A 16,830-nucleotide genomic window follows, 5' to 3' on the forward strand; every position below is an offset into this window, starting at 1 on the left:
ACCAAACAAACTGCTAGAATTGATTCATGAATTCAGCAAAGTCGCAGGATATAAAATCAATGCACAGAAATCGGTTGCATTCCTATACACCAACAATGAAGTGACAGAAAGAGAAATCAAGGAATCGATCCCATTTACAGTTGCACAAAAAACCATAAAATACCTAGGAATAAATCTAACCACAGAGGTGAAAAATCTATACACTGAAAACTATAGAAAGCTTATGAAAGAAATCGAAGAAGACACCGAGAAATGGAAAAAGATTCCATGCTCCTGGATAGGAAGAACAAATATTGTTAAAATGTCAATACTACCCAAAGCAATCTACATATTCAATGCAATCCCTATCCAAGTAACACCAGCATTCTTCACAGAGCTAGAACAAATAATCCTAAAATTTGTATGGAACCAGAAAAGACCCCGAATAGCCAAAGTGATCTTGAAAAAGAAAACCAAAGCAGGAGGCATTACAATCCCAGACTTCAAGCTATACTACAAAGCTGTAATCATCCAGACAGTATGGTACTGGCACAAGAAAAGACACTTAGATCAATGGAACAGAATGCAGAACCCAGAAATGGATTCACAAACGTATGGCCAACTAATCTTCGACAAAGCAGGAAAGAATATCCAATGGAATAAAGACAGTCTCTTCAGCAAGTGGTGCTGGGAAAACTGGACATCGACATGCAGAAGAATGTACCTGGACCATTTTCTTACACCATACACAAAAATAAACTCAATGGATGAAAGACCTCAATGTAAGACAGGAAGCCATCAAAATCCTCAAGAAGAAAGCAGGCAAAAACCTCTTTGATCTTGGCCACAGCAACTGCTTACTCAACACATCTCCGGAGGCAAGGGAAACAAAAGCAAAAATGAATTACTGGGACCTCATCAAATAAAAAGCTTCTGTGAAGGAAACAGTGAAGGAAACAATAAGCAAAACTAAAAGGCATCTGATGGAATGGGAGAAGATATTTGCAAATGACATATCAGATAAAGGGTTAGTATCCAAAATTGATAAAGAACTTATCAAACTCAACACCCAAGAAACAAATAATCCAGTGAAGAAATGGGCAAAAGACATGAATAGACACTTCTCCAAAGAAGGCATCCAGATGGCCAACTGACACATGAAAAAATGCTCATCACTCATCATCAGGGAAATACAAATCAAAATAATAATCTGACAGTTTACACCTGTCAGAATGGCAAACATGAACAACTCAGGCAACTACAGCTGTTGGCGAGGATCCGGAGAAAGAGGATCTCTTTTGCGTTGTTGGTGGGTATGCAAGCTGGTGCGGCCACTCTGGAAAACAGTATGGAGGTTCCTCAAAAAATTGAAAATAGAACTACCCTACGACCCAGCAATTGCACTACTAAGCATTTATCCACGGGATACAGGTGTGCTGTTTTGAAGGGACACATGCACCCCCATGTTTATAGCAGCACTATCAACAATAGCCAAAGTATGGAAAGAGCCCAAATGTCCATCGATGGATGAATGGATGTGGCATACACACACACACACACACACACACACACACACACACACACACACAATGGAGTATTACTCGGCAATCAAAAAGAATGAAATCTTGCCATTTGCTACTACATGGATGGAATTGGAGGGTATTATGTTAAGCGAAATTAGTCAGAGAAAGACAAAAATCATATGACTTCACTCATATGAGGACTTTTAGAGACAAAACAGATGAACATTAGGGAAGGGAAACAAAAATAATATAAAAACAGGGAGGGGGACAAAACACAAGAGACTCATAAAAATGGAGAACAAACAGAGGGTTACTGGAGGGGTTGTGGGAGGGGGGATGGGCTAAATGGGTAAGGGGCACTAAGGCATCTACTCCTGAAATCATTGTTGCACTGTATGCTAACTAATTTGGATGTAAATTTTAAAAAATAGAAAAATAAAATTAAAAAAAAAGAAAAGACAAAGCTATAGCTTGTGATGAAGGAAACCCAGGAAGCAACACATGCAAAAAATGAAAATTTCATCAGCCACTATCAAAAATATGTCAGTGAAATAAATGGCAGAATGTTTAAAATTTCTTAAAAAGTAGCCATTATAGTATATTCAGATAAAATATGTGTTTGTCCTGTGTGTACTTTCTGAAATAGTTCAATATATTATTTGTCTCTTTAAAGTCTCTGTCTTTAATGATACTGTTGTGTAAATTCGTTTGGTATCGAGCAATTTGTTTTCCACCTAAAGAAAATAGATTGTATTTACCTTAAATTTTCAAGACCTCCCAAATAATAAACGGTTAATGTCACTAATAATCCTTACTAGGAAAAGAAAACCAAACCAAAGATTTTTTTTTAAGTGTTGGGATAACTCAAAGTTAAGATGATAACAGTTGACAATTTTCAGCTTTTGCATGGATTGTTCTTCAGTTCATACTACGGACTTTTTTTCCCCTTGTATTTTTCTTCCGCCTTAAAAAAGAAATAAGCTATACTGATATATTCAAATTCTTTGTAAAAATTAAAGCTATAAAAGAGGTAGACTAAAGCTTTAAGGCTTTAAATATCACACCTTATCTCTTCTTTTTGTGAAACTCCTCTGCCCTCACATAAAATCAGTGGGTGAGTTGCTAAAGGTCACCAGCCAATTGGTAACAACGGTAAAATTCTATACCCACCCCGCCTCGTTCCGTCAACTAGATGACACTGCCTCCCCCTAAACAAGAAAGTTAACAGTTCTCAATAAAAATAGAAATATACAAGCTAACCTTTTTTACATTTAGTCCTGTTTTTTTTGTTTTGTTTTTTTGTTTTTTTAATGGGGGAAAAATGTGGTGTTCCAGAGGTAAAGAACAGAGCTTACAAGTCTAGATGAGAACCAAATCCATCAGTAAGGGGGCCTTTCCCTGGACCTTTGTTGTCTCTTCATTCAATTTTTAGTATCTAGTTAGAACTATTATATTTCTGAATCATGAGGACAAAGCCAGCTTAAGCTCTTCCTCCCTCCCTCCCTTCCTTCCTTCCTCTCCCCCCAAATACAAGAAAATACGGCTGGTAGTTTAAGAATTGATCAATCTCACTCTGAAATATTTATGTACTTTTCTCTGACTTGGTTACTCCTCCCACTGATATTAATAGTTTCTTCTTCTGGGATAACTCTGCCTCTAGCAGAAATGCTGCAGTGTAGCTGAGATGCTGGTGTTGGGACTGTAAACGATGCGTTAGGAATGGTCTTGCTGCACTGCAGCCTGGAAGCAGAGGTTTATTTCTGGGTCTACACCTTTGCCTGCCAGCGAGATAACACAGCACTGTCACTTGCGAGCATTGTTGCAACATGGGTGCTTTTGAATGTCTGGATTCTTTATTTATTTTATTTTTGAGAGACAGAATGCGAGCAGGGGAGTGGCAGAGAGAGAGAGAGGGAGAGACAGAACCTGAAGCAGGCTCCAGGCTGTCAGCACAGAGCCCGACGTGGGGCTTGAACTCATGGACTGTGAGATCATGATCTGAGCTGAAGTGGGAGGCCGAACCACTGAGCCACCCAGGCGTGCCAGAGGTTGGTTTTTTAAAGCCAGAAAGAAGAGCTTGACTTTGTTGAGATGTACAATAAAGAGCAGCTGGGAGTTCTTCGACAGAAAGTCTCATTATGAAAGCAATTATTTTAAGACAAGACATTTGACAACAGTAAGTCAGGCACACAGAAGAGGGGGAGACCCTACTCTGTATCCTGGGGTTGCCTTGTTTGGGTGGCACCATGGTGCTAATGCATGGAGTGTTTGGCCAGGGGTAGAACATCTGAGCCGCACAGGTCTCTGCTGGGTAGTCCCTTGGTCTCATCCACAGTGGTTCCCTTGGATGGCTCACTTGTCTACGTGAGGTCCCCTCTTAAGGATATGGGAACCCACTCTCCAGCTTCCCATTGGGAGACCTCGGAGAGTCTTTCTCCCACACACCCATTTCTGGTACACAGGGCAATCTTGGGTCTACGTGAGACTAGCACATAGGTTATCTCTGTGCTGAGTCCCCTGAACGCTAAGGGGTTTTTTGTTATGTTACCCTACTCCTCCAGCATTTAGCCTGGAAGGAAACTAAGGTGCATGTTCTTTTCTCGGAAGAGCTCCCCAACTTTCCTCTTGCTTTCCTTCTAGTTCTCCTCCCTACCCTTGTCCGGGAGAATATTCTCTGGGCAGAGTGACTCCTTGCTCTATATTGTCATGAATCTGCGAATGGCTATGATTGGAGCTTGAGTCTCCTGAGACCCTCAGCTCCTGAATCCCAAGAGCCCTCTCCCTTGTATTCTGCAATATCATCTCTTCTCTGAGTCAGGACTATTGGCCGAATGGGAGGAACGGTGAGGGTATGGAAGCAAATATCTCACAGCTGGCTGGCTGATCTCTGGCTATCTCAAAATATTACTGTCATTGCAGCAATCCAGGCATGAAGCCGTATGAACTGAGTGGCATAAAAATAAAAATGATGGGAGGCACCTGGGTGGCTCAGTTGGTTGAGCATCAGACTCTTGGTTTCAGCTCAGGTCACGATCTCGCGGTTTGTGAGTTTGAGCCCCACATCATGCTCTGCACTGGCAGCATGGAGCCTGCTTGGGATTCTCTCTCCCCCTCTCTCTGTCCCTCTCCGTCCCTCAAAATAAATAAATAAACTTAGGAGAAAAATAGAAATGAAGGGACACTGAACAAGAAACACAGTGAAGAAGTAACAAAATCTTGTTTGTGGAACACACGCAAGACAGAAGAGGGGAGGAAAGGCACTTGATGGCCTGGATTGAGGTGATGTTGGCCATCATGGGACCTATTTTTCCATGGCTTATACTCCCCCTTCTCCGTTGCCTTGACACCCTAATCATGAAGTCCTGGTAACTAAATTAAAAGTTCTTCAAATCCATATCCCTCTTCTTCGTCACCACGGTCACTGTCCTTGTTCATGCCAGCAACATCTCTCCTCTAGACTATCTACTGCATCAGACTCCTTACTTCTCTCTCTCTCTCTGCCCTCAGCCCCCTAGAACTCATCCTACATTCAGTCATGAAGATGACCTTTCTAAAGCAACAATCAGATCGTGCCAGCCATGTTTCTCTCTGGCTTTCTAGTACCCATATAACGCATCGAATTCCTATGCTCACAGCCTTAGGGAACACTACATCATGGGGCTTACTTTGCTGGCCCAGCTTCATTCGATACCTCCTACCTGGGGCTGTAAGTTGGGCCAAAAGGGTAGCATACCGGACTGGTCCACGCCATGGACTCATCACAACATAGCCTGGCTTTGAGTCCTAACCCCACTGTTCACTTGGACAAGTTATTTAACTATAGTGATTCAGTATTCTCCTCTGTAAAATGTCATTAGGAGGATTAAATGGGAATAGATTTTAAAAGTGCACCTGGGGGGTGGGGGTGGAGGGGGTGGGGGCTTGAGTGGCTCCGTCAGTTAAGTGTGACTCTTGATTTCAGCTCAGGTCATGATCTCATGTTAAATAAAAGAAAAATACTTGGGGCACTTTGGCTGGCTTAGTCGGTAAAGCCTGTGACTCTTGGTCTCAGGGTTGGAGTTTGAGCCTGACATTGGGTGTAGAGATTACTTAAAAAAATAAAAGTTTTAGGAAAGAAAAGAAAAATATTTGCCCAGATGGTCAAGTCTCTCTCATCCCAGTGAATTTACACCTTCCGGTTCTTGAACCTATTTTGGGGGCCTTCTTTCGGTCAACCTTTAGTCTTCCTTCTAGAAGGAACTACAATGTCAGGTGTTTTGTAAAGCCTTTCTACTGTACTTTGTTCCTCACTCTGTTAAAACTTTTATTGAGGGGGGCCCAGCTGACTCACTTGGAAGAACAGGCAACTCTTGATCTTGGGGTCATGAGTTTAAGCCCCATGTGGGGTACAGACATTACTTAAATAAAACCCCCCTTTTATTGTATTATAACTTGCATGAATTTTCTATGGCAGCTGCACCAAATTACCATGAACTAGATGGCTTAAAACCACAGAAATGTATTGGGTCATGGTTCCGGAGGCTAGAGTCCTGAAAACCAGCATCGCTGGGCTGAAAGCCAGGTGTGAGCAGGACCACACTCCTTCTGGAGGCTCAGAGGGAAAAAAGCCGTTCTTTGCATCTTCCAGCTTCTGGTGGCTGTCTGCATTCCTGAGACCGTGGCCACATTACTGCCGTCCCTGCCTGCCCGCTAACATTGCTGCTTCCTCCCGTCTGTGTCAAATCTCCTCTGCCTCTCTCTTGGAAGGACACTTATGATGGCATGGAGGGCTCACCTAGATAATCCAGCCTAATCTTGTCATCTCAAGATCCTCCATTTAATAATTTAGTATATTCCACGAGATGCTTTTATCCTATATAAGGTAACACAGGCTCTAGGGATCAGGATAGAATTATCTTTGGATGCCATGACTCGGCTCCTACAATAATTATGCGGATGTCAGTGTTGTTGCCTTTGTATGACAAGGCTCTATCACAGTGCAAGCACATAGCGTGCAATCAGTAAGTGAAATACACGTATAGGTACGGCGGTACAGGGTGAAGGCCCACTGTCCATGTTCCTTGGTATTCCTTCTTTGCGAACGCTTTATTTCCCTAGGCCAGAGCTATTTCTTTCATGTGCTAATCTGTGGTTGGAAAGATATTTTACTCACGAATTGGATCAGCTTCTAGGTTAGGGAAATTAAGCAAACAGGGCCTTTGTCGTTGGATCATTTCCTCCGAGCTACAGTGAGGCGAAGGAACCAAAAACTCCATTCAAACCCTGTTCCTTCTGAGCTAAGGGGCGGAGGGGAGGGTAAAAGGTGAAGGGGCCCTGGCAGCTGGAAGGCGACTTTCACGGAATCTGAGCACGCAGAGTGCCAGACTGACAAGTATGAGCCTGCACTAAGAGTGCGGTCATCAGGCTGCCCGCCTGGTTTGTTGCCATTGCCTGGCCGTTTATTTAAACACAGTTTTCCTCGTAATTTAAGCTCCTAAATTCATGACTATTGCTTAACTGACCATTTCCCCATCTTGAGTCACTTGAGTTCAGCACAAGCATTTTTCTGAAGTGAGGCGGTTTCTTTTCCAGTGTTCCTAAATCACAGTCACCTTCACCCACAAGAATAAGTCTGTTCCAGACACTGCTCACCTGGAAAGACAGCTCAGTAGCCAGGGTATTGTTTTTCTCAGTCATTGGAAATCTTTCCCCATGAAAGAAAAAAAAAGTCACTTGCAATAAAAGAAGCAAAAAGTAGGTTACTTCGTACAATTAATCCTTAAAACAATAAATTGTTTACTGTATTGTCATTGTTTATTTACTTTTATGCCAGCCTTTTTCATCTTTGTGTTGGCGGGAGCCCCACAGGATCAGAATGTTAAAAAAAACTGGAGGGCCCAAAAACTTATCCAAGATTTGCCTAAGAAGGCATGTAATCAGAAACTCCTAAGGTTTGGAAAAAATTCTTTCATGTATGTACATGTAACACCCATCTGTAATAAAACATAATTGTCAGAATTGATTTAAGTACTGTGACTGGCATAAAGCTCCTTTAACAGACTGGTCTGGAAACCGTCAGAGCTTTTACTGGTCAGAGTAGACTCCTGTAGCCTGGCCAACGAGACCAATTTGCCTCCTAAAATCATCTCCAACAACACTCCTTCTAGCTCTGTTCCACTCTGTCTTTCCTAGGGATCATACTTCCTCCTACCAATTGGAACTTTGCACATGCTGTTCCCTCTGCTTAGAATGCGTGTCCTTCTTCCTCCTCTTAAGTTCTATTCATCCTTTGGATTGTAGCTCAAGCATTACTCTCTCTGAAAAGCTTTACCAGATTGGGTCAAATCCCCCAAGCGCTGGTGTAGCACTTAAGACCACCGACTGTATTTGTTTGTGTGATTAACTGATTGCTGTCTTCTCCTTCCACCAGACGGTACAAAGCTCTGTGAGGGCAGAGAACAAGTCAGTTTCTGTTATCATTACGTCACCAGCCCTTCTCGCTATTGCTGGAACCCAGTGAGCATCATAATGTTAAAAAACCTGGAGAGCCCAAAAACTTATCCATAAGTACTCCATACTTATAGAGTAAGCATGTAATAAATATTTAACTTTATGTTGTGAAATCTCATGCCCACTCTGCCACTGGGTTATTAGGCAGACTATTTGTCTTCACAGGGCCTCATCTTCATCATTTGTAAGAAAATGCCTCTTCCAGGCCCCAAATTCTAGGATATTTATGGTTCCTGCCTTGAGCCTGTAAGACTGATCAGGCTAGAGACAGAAAGCCAACACACTGTTATCTGCCTGCCAAAATGCCACATACTAAGCAAGAAACTAGAATTACCCTCTGCACCTTTGCCCCTCTCCTTAATACTATGCCTTGATTCTGGCTTTCATTGCCTTTCATTTAAAATACTGTAAATGCCGGGTGCCTGGGGGCTCATTTGGTTAAGCGTCTGACTCTTGGTTTCCACTTGGTTATGATCTCATGGTTTGTGAGTTCGAGCCCCTCGTCCGGCTCTGTGCTGACAGTGCACAGCTTGCCTGGGATTCTCCCTCTCCCTCTCTCTCTGCCCCTGCTGCACATGTTCTCTCCTTCAGAATAAATAAACTTAAAAAAATAAAACTGTTTAAAATACTATCAATGCTCCCTTAAATGGTGGACCTATGTTTAGTCCTCTCCTCTCAAAGCATATCTGCAAGGTGCCAGTAAAACTCAGTCTAAACGCTGGACTGATCTTGGCACCCCTCTGCTTAAACATTTTTCTGCGTTTTCCACAGCACGTCAACAAAACTCACCTCTCGAGAAGACATCCTTCCCCTGTTCCTGTTTCCCCTCCTGGCTTCTCCTTGGGAACTTGTGTTCCACCCAGAACCACTCCCAGGGCCCCAACACACATTGTTCTTTCAAGTCCCTCTGTCCTTGTGTGCATTTCTCTCTGCCCAGAAAACGTCTCTGCTCCTTTGCTAGTAAAGTTTCATTCATCCTTTTAGGCTCAAGCGTTCCTTGCATGTGGCCCAGGCCCTGAGTCAACCCGCATTTCTCAGGCTGAGCTTGTCACTCACTGCTTGTGTTCTCACAGGATACTGCGCACAAGCCGCCATAACAAGACTCCTTGGTGAGCTATATTTGTATGCAGAGGGACATTTGGGTTAAGAGCATGGGTCTCACATTCGGACTTACTTGAGTTTGAAACCAAATTCTGCCACTTACTGTGTGGCCTTGGAAATGATTCTTAGTTTCCTAATTGTGGAAAGGGGGGACTTAATGCCTAACTCATTGGGCTGTTGCAGTTACGGAAAAAATGTGATAATGTGTTTGAGGCACTTAGCACAATTGGCCCATTATACTAACAGTAATTGTCATTGGGTTGTGAATGTGTCAAGTGCAATGACTCAGGCCTACATTTTGTCCATCTTTCTATCCTGGTGGCTACTCAGTGAATGCTTCTTCAAAGTCATAAATGAAAGTGTCCATAATGTATTTTTCTTTACAGGAGGACTAGAGGCTTATTCCTTTTTTTAGGAATTTTATTGAGGGGTTAAAAATTCTCTTGATCTTATGGCATATTCCAAATCGTATTTATCTTTCCCTTTGCTAAACTAATCCTGAACTCACACATGTAACATAATTTGAGATCAAACTTGAGTTTTTAGTATTAGTGTTTTCTGCTAAATTCTCCCTTCGCACTTTCAAGAGTTTTTACCGCATGCACGTCAATTTCAGTCCTTCCTTGTCAATTTCAGTCCTTCCTTGTCAATTTCAGTCCTTCCTTAACTCTTTGTGGAACACAGACTATATCCTCCTTTGTCATAGGAGTAATACCAATAGCATGCACGTGTATAGGACTTATGTGCCAAGTACTGTTCAATGAGCTTTGCATGTTTCAAATCCTCTCTGGGATTCGTAACCAAACCGACTTTTCTAAGATGACAGTGAGTGGTCGAAGCGATTAAAACCGCTGCAAATTCTAGCCTACTGTTCTGGCCACAGCATGGCTTTTGGACCCCAAAGGAGTCTAAGTTCCTTGAAGGCAAGGTTATCTCCTGCTTTCTCTGCAAAGAGAAAGTCTTGAATGCAGAGACTCAGTGAGCCCTGCTGACCTGCGCCACTTCCTCTCCTGTTCCTGTAATTAACTTCCACTAGAGGGGCAAACGTTCACACTGAACACTCAAGAGACTCCCTGGAAGGTTCAGAGCCTCACGAGGTTTAAAAGCCTTTAACCTTGGGCGAGCACCCTTTAGCCCTCAGCAAGTCACACTCTTCCTCGGTGGTTTCTCTTCGGTGTTCCCAGACCACTCCTTACAGGGTCTCTGACAAGGACAGACTACGTAAGGTTGAGAAAACACCTTTGTCCCCTTCTTTATGCCAAGGGCTGGTCACCGTGTGGGCCAGGCTGACTGTCCGAGGAGGCCTTGGGACCTCGCCGCCCGCGGCGACCCCAACCGCCCACGGGAGAGGGGACGGCGTCCGCTCTGCCCGCGGAGACGCACACGCCTCGCGCCCCGCTTCCAGGAGCCGCCCGGGCTGCGGCGCGGGTCGCCGCCACACCGGAAGCGTCCCGAGCGCGTGCCGGGCGGCCGCCGAGGGTCCGGCGAGCGGGGCGGGGCCGCCGGTCCGGTCCCCCTCCTCCCCCACCGGGGACGCGCGAGGGCCGGGCGGGGCCGGCGTCCCTTCCGGGGAGCGGTGGCCGCCGCCGCCGCGTCTCCGGCGGCTTCCCTCCCCGCCCCCCCCCCCCGCGGCTCTGGGTGACGCTTCTCCAATAACAGCTCGCGGGGAGCCGCCGCTCCGGGTGCCCCCCGCGCCGGCCCCGCCAGTCCCGCCCCGCAGCCGGCATGAGGGCCGCGGGCGACGGCGGCCTGGAGCGCTTCTGCAGCCCCGGCAAGGGCCGGGGGCTGCGGGCCCTGCGGCCCTTCCACGTGGGGGACTTGCTCTTCTCCTGCCCGGCCTACGCTTACGTGCTCACGGTCAACGAGCGGGGCAACCACTGCGAGTACTGCTTCGCCAGGTAGGGCGGCGGCGCGGGCGGCCGGGCGGGCGGCGGGGGCGCCGCGGCGGCGGCTCGGACCGCGGCGGGAGGAAGTGCGCGCGGCGCGCCGGGTCCTAGCGCCGGCGGCTGGGGCGGCCGCCGCGCTTTCGGCCCGCGCCGGCCGTGCCACGTGCGCTGGGACCGAGCCGCCAAAGCGCCCGCCGCGCGCCCCCGGCACGGCCCATTTTTCGTAGTTGCGCGCGCGGGAGTGCAGGGTCCTGGCCTCAGACGTGGGCTCGGAGCCAGGCTTGTTCCAAACACGGACACGCGCTGCGCTCTTGGTGCATTGCCGGCCCGGCCCCGAGTTCGAGCAGCCAGTCTGTCCTCTTTAACTTGTGCTTCCTGCGGTGTGTTCTGTCCCCCACAGCCCAGCCCTGCCGCACACTTGGCCGTTTCCTCCTGGGAACGTAATGACACTTAACATTTCTTGTACAGTACGCGGCCTCTCCTCTTCCTTCTCACTCAACGCTTGTGTTTGGAGAGAAGCCAGAGGGGGTGCTGAGCACGCCCCGAGATTCTGAAGGGCTGCACTGATGGGACGTGCCTGACCTTGGTTTGAGATTTTGAAAACATGGTCTCTGAGGGCATTAGGCAAAATGTGTGGTTGGAAATGATATTTAATTGTAGCATGTCATGTGTATACATATACTCACGTATGTGCACATACATACGTATTCATACACCGCGACACATAATTCTATCTCAAGCCCTGTGACAGTTTCAGACCTGAAAGGTACATGAGAAATCACCAGTCCAGCACACTGTCTCCCTTTTACAGACGAGAAAACTAATCCTCAGAGAGGTAGCGTGGTTGTGTACACGTAGTCTCACCTCTAGCTAGGGGAATGAAATCTGCCCTCTTCAGTTCTGCCCATTTGCTACTAGTTAGGTGCTCAGTAAAATTCCAGAGACAGGAAGCATGGCGTTGAAGTAAGTTTGTACCCAACCTTCCGCTTGTCTCTGAAGAATGGACCCTGCTTTACTTTCTTTGAACCTCAGTTTCTTCATCTTTGAAATGGAGGTTCTTGGGTTAGATTATGCTGACCTGGGGTCCTGCAGGTACCTTTTGAATACAGGTCTCAAGTCCAACATACACTGGAGTCCCCAGTCTCCCAGACTTGTGTGCCTTATTCTACGATAAGACATAGCAAAAGAAGGGACAAAGGCTAAATATTATAGTAATCTTGCCCAGACTCCCTGCCAGAACTGTCTTCCGCTTGGGGGGACCTGGAAAGGCACTAGACGCAGAATCATGCCGTGGGCAGCTTAAGGGCTGTATGTGATGTGGCTCTTTGAATTGGTGAGTCAAGAGCTAAAGGGTCATGGCACCACTTTGCAACGTTTGAGTGAAGTGAGCATTGGGTTTTCCCAAAGTTAAAAAGGCTGCTGTGACTGGTCCCTTGATCTTCTGAGCCTCGCTGTGGCTCGGAGTCTGAAGCAGTGTGGGTGTCTGGAGTGGCAGGAGCAAAGCGGGGTCACCCAGCACAGAAGGTGCTTCGTCCATCAGGGATCCTGGTGATTCCTGGAGTCCATCCTGTGAGAGAAGATCACAGTGCCAGGCACATAGTAGGTACACAGGTCGTAGTTACCGGTGCACTCCTCCAGTGAATTAAAGATCAAATCCCTCTGGGTTCGGAGCGGGAGAAGCAGAGCTGAGAGATGCTTCCCTTGAGCTGTGAGTGTCCTAACTGTATCTACTATCCACACCCCCAACCTTAGAACATTAACGTATGGTCAGATGCAGCTCCACAGATCACCCCGCCCTATGCGACAGAGCATGTGCTTTGTTTTTCCTTTTTCTGAATGGCGTTTGTGAGTGTCATTAACTGTTGCCTTTCGACCCCTGACCCCTCACCAGGGCTGCCTCCTGCATTGGGGGCGGTACCACTGCATCTGCCCCCACTCCCCACTCCGGCCACACTTCTCTGTTTGGCTTTGGTGAACTTCTGTCAACACCCACATTTCATTTCTTCTCTCTAAGGAGTCATTTGAAATCAACTAAAGTAACACACAAGAAATGATGATACCTTGATCCCTATGAAATTGGAGTTCCACTCTGATTTCTGTTCAGTTCAATTAGTTTAGAATTCGTGGTTAGAGCATTCTCACGGATTCAGCATCATTTCCGCTGTCAACTATTTGATTATGTGGAAGAACAGCTCCGTCCGTCCGGCTGTAGTAGAGGGAACACATATATGTCTCTGCAGTACCTCAAGGGAGTAGGAGCAGAATTCTCCACTATTGAAACATACAGGGCAAAATCTGCTACTTCTGCACCCCACCCCACCCCCACCCCCTCGGGACAAGAAACACAACTATTCCTCATCCTTGCTTGTGCTAGAAGTTTAGCATAAACAATATTGCTTGACATGAGTGAGCCCCCGGAGGCTGTATTCGGGTTTCACTTATGTTGAAGGAAAATAAGTGATTTCTGCAGGAATAAGTTTGTTCTAGAAATTGAAAAAGTAAAGGGAAGTTTTTCAGGCCACAGTCGAATGGGATTTTTCTTGGTGTTGGCCCAATTCAAAGATTTGTTTCTGTGAATTTTAAATTTGTATCACATTTTCTCAGTTTGGTGGGTGATACTTGGGATGCGTATCTTGCCTCAGCTGCTAGAAGGCAGCTCCTAAAAATATAAATGTTTCCCATTTGGGAGCTGTCCCTATCACACCTCTTAGGTACATTTTATGTACACACACACACACACACACACACACACACACACACACACTTATTTTGGCTATTGGCCCCCGGTTTATGGCAGATATTTTTATGTCATATTTCATACTTGGTATTCAAGGACATATTTTATTTATTTATTTATTTATTTGTTTGTTTGTTTATTTAAATTTTTTTTTTCAACGTTTATTTATTTTTGGGACAGAGAGAGACAGAGCATGAACGGGGGAGGGGCAGAGAGAGAGGGAGACACAGAATCGGAAACAGGCTCCAGGCTCTGAGCCATCAGCCCAGAGCCTGACGCGGGGCTCGAACTCACGGACCACGAGATCGTGACCTGGCTGAAGTCGGACGCTTAACCAACTGCGCCACCCAGGCGCCCCTCAAGGACATATTTTAATACTTTATGTTATTTTTCTCAAAAAAGAAAAAAATCTGCCCTAACGCAGTTCTATCTGAATATTCATTCTTTGCAGTTCCTCAGGTGGGAAGAGGTCTCCCTCTTGATCTTTGATTTTCTTGGTTCCTGGGTCATTTAAGGGCGAGAATGTTGCCTTTTTTGTCAGTTCGTTCTGAGTATGAGGAAAAGTAGGAAGGCCCACTTAGCTTCCTTGCAGTAAAGCTGTTAGAACCCCATTTCAGGGAATTTATGTCATGCCTGGCTTACTCAGAGTGGTTTTAAAAATTAAAATGCTTGCATGGGCAAAACAGTGACCGAGAGGTCCTGTTTCGGCAGATGTAGAGATGGAAGTGTCTTCACGGTTTTATTGCATAGCACTGTTCGTCCTGCCTGACCCATTGTTTTACCAGACTGTCAAAGTAATAGTGAGTTGATTTTAATCAGTATTAAGAGTCAAGAACTCTTGAGGCTGCCTTCTTAAGACACGATTAGGTTCTCTGAGAGAACCCTGGGGCCGAGCCCCTGAAGCTGTGCATCAGAAGGGGGAGTCATTCCGGGGGGCTGCTGTGATCCTGTTGATTCTGAGAACATTCTCTGAGAATATATATACATACATATATATATATATATATATTTTTTTTTTAATGTTTATTTTTGAGAGAGAGAGAGAGAGAGAGAGAGAATGTGCAGAGAGAGAGGGAGACACAGAATTTGAAGCAGGCTCCAGGCTTTGAGCTGTCAGCACACAGCCCAACGCGGAGCTTGAACTCAGAAACCATGAAATCATGACCTGAGCCGAAGTCAGACGCTTAACTGACTGAGCCACCCAGGCGCCCCGAGAACATTCTCTGAGAATTACAGGGTCTCTAAGGGGAGAAATGACTTCAGATGTTCTCAAATTATCTTGCTTTCTGAATGAAAAATAGACACATGCTCTAAAAGAGAATTCCTCCTTTGCTCCAGTGTTGTTGTTGTTTTTTTAAAAAAAAATAGGTAGTAAGATTAAACTATACAGATAACAGATTTCCTCTAAGAAGTTACATGAAATAAAACCAAATCCAGCCATCTGTACGTCAGGTAAGGAGACGCTATGCTGTCACTTTCAACATTACAGTATTTCAAGTTTTTCATTTATTTAGAGCCAACAAGGCAGAAACTTTGGTGCCAGACTGGCTTGGTTTGAGTTCTGGCTTCCCCCGTCCTGATGTTTTGTCTTTAGGCGAATTACTTAATGTCTTTGAACAACCAGGTTCCTGTATGTTTACGATGTTTCCACGAACACCTGCCTGTGAACTTGGAACAGAAGTCATGCTCCTAGTATTGCGCTAGGCTAGAGCAGAGTAAGCTGTCACAGTCCGCCTGGCACTCTCACTTGTGCTGGGTGTTACACAGGGTGATAAAATATTGTGGCGTCAGGGACATTTTTATCACGGTGGGGTTGGGGGGGGGGTGGGACACCAGGGAGGAAATAACTGGAAATTGTTGACCAGCAGAGCCATCCTTCAGATGGCACAATCACCCAGAGCTAAGAACAGCAGTTCTGAGCCCCAGGTCCCCCGGAGTAATCATGGATTTCACTGGTTCTCAAAATCTAAACCTAATGGAAATGATAGAATGAACATACACAGGTAAACCTTTTTTTTTTTTTTTTTAAAGAGCCTTTTCTAAAAGTGCTTAGACACTTTAATAGTCTATTACCATGAGATGAAGCAAATATTTGAGAAGAGAAAGGGAGACAAACAGAATTTTCTGCATAGCAAGCCTGTCATTGCTCCTGTCTGCCCTTCAAGTGTTGCATGATTTCAGATGTGGCAAGTGCCATCACACGCGTATTTTTCATATGCGGGAGCATAATTCCTGTTATAGCTTCTAGGGGCTCTGGGACCAACCTGTACGCTTGGAAATGATTTGACATGAAAGGGACAGAACAGCAGCAGGATATGCTGAAGTGAAATTCAAACCCTGGCGAGTTAAAACCGGCATCTGATTCCTTTCCTTCCCCAAAAGCAATTGCACAAAATCCTCTCAATAAAAACTATCTGAAGATCCCATAAAACGACATTCCTTAAAGTCATGCTGTTCTTTGCAGCTCATAAAGCATTTCCAGATACATTCTTCTTTTGATCCTCCCAAGGATGGCTTCCACTGCAGGTAGGAAAAAACTGAGCGTTCGAGAGGTGAAATGGCGTCCTTGAATTTCACATATTTTTGGTCGGATGTTTATTGAGTGTCTTCTAAAGGGCCAGGCTCTGTGCTCTTCACAGTCTGAGCCACAATTTCCTTTTCCAAGTGTGATCTTCCTTCCCTTACTCCCTTTGGCCTGAGTCGACCTGTGTTGCTCTTCCCTGCACACTTTCTCTAGAGTGAATGCTATTTTTATTACCTCTTTTGCTTCCCCTTCCCCTCATAGGTAATTTGACAAACTAATGTTTCTAAAAGTTGAACAAATAAATTGATGGAGCTATCTTTGATCTATATCTTAGGTTGTTCTGGGTTCAGAGATGTTTTTATTACAGTGCCTTTGAATTTGCATGAACGCTATGTTTTTTTTTAATGTATCAATTATTACATAATAAAACATAAAAAAGAACACAAGGCTTTGGTCCTTTTGTGGGTTTGGAATATTTAAAAATATTATGCTGGAGCTAAGAGGAGTTTGTTACCTAAGTCTTTATACCTACATATAAATAGTTTGTTTCTCTTCTCTCTGGTCAGACAGCATCAGAGTATAACCCCTTTT

At 45.3% G+C, this 16,830-nt stretch overlaps 1 protein-coding gene across 2 annotated transcripts in view; it reads left to right on the forward strand.

The window, feature by feature from the left end:
- Window positions 1–10,723: 10,723 nt before the first annotated feature.
- SMYD2 (SET and MYND domain containing 2) overlaps window positions 10,724–16,830 on the forward strand; it is a 50,844-nt gene continuing 44,737 nt past the window's right edge. Inside the window, exon 1 of one of the 2 annotated variants that reach the window (XM_053209110.1) lies at window positions 10,724–10,990. In XM_053209110.1, the coding sequence (XP_053065085.1) occupies window positions 10,818–10,990 (173 nt within the window). In that variant the 5' untranslated portion in view covers window positions 10,724–10,817. The remainder of the gene's footprint in view (window positions 10,991–16,830) is intronic. The other variant, XM_027074449.2, reaches the window with a different exon arrangement.

This window comes from Acinonyx jubatus, chromosome E4 (assembly GCF_027475565.1).
Source record: "Acinonyx jubatus isolate Ajub_Pintada_27869175 chromosome E4, VMU_Ajub_asm_v1.0, whole genome shotgun sequence".
NCBI classification, from domain to species: Eukaryota; Metazoa; Chordata; class Mammalia; order Carnivora; family Felidae; genus Acinonyx; species Acinonyx jubatus.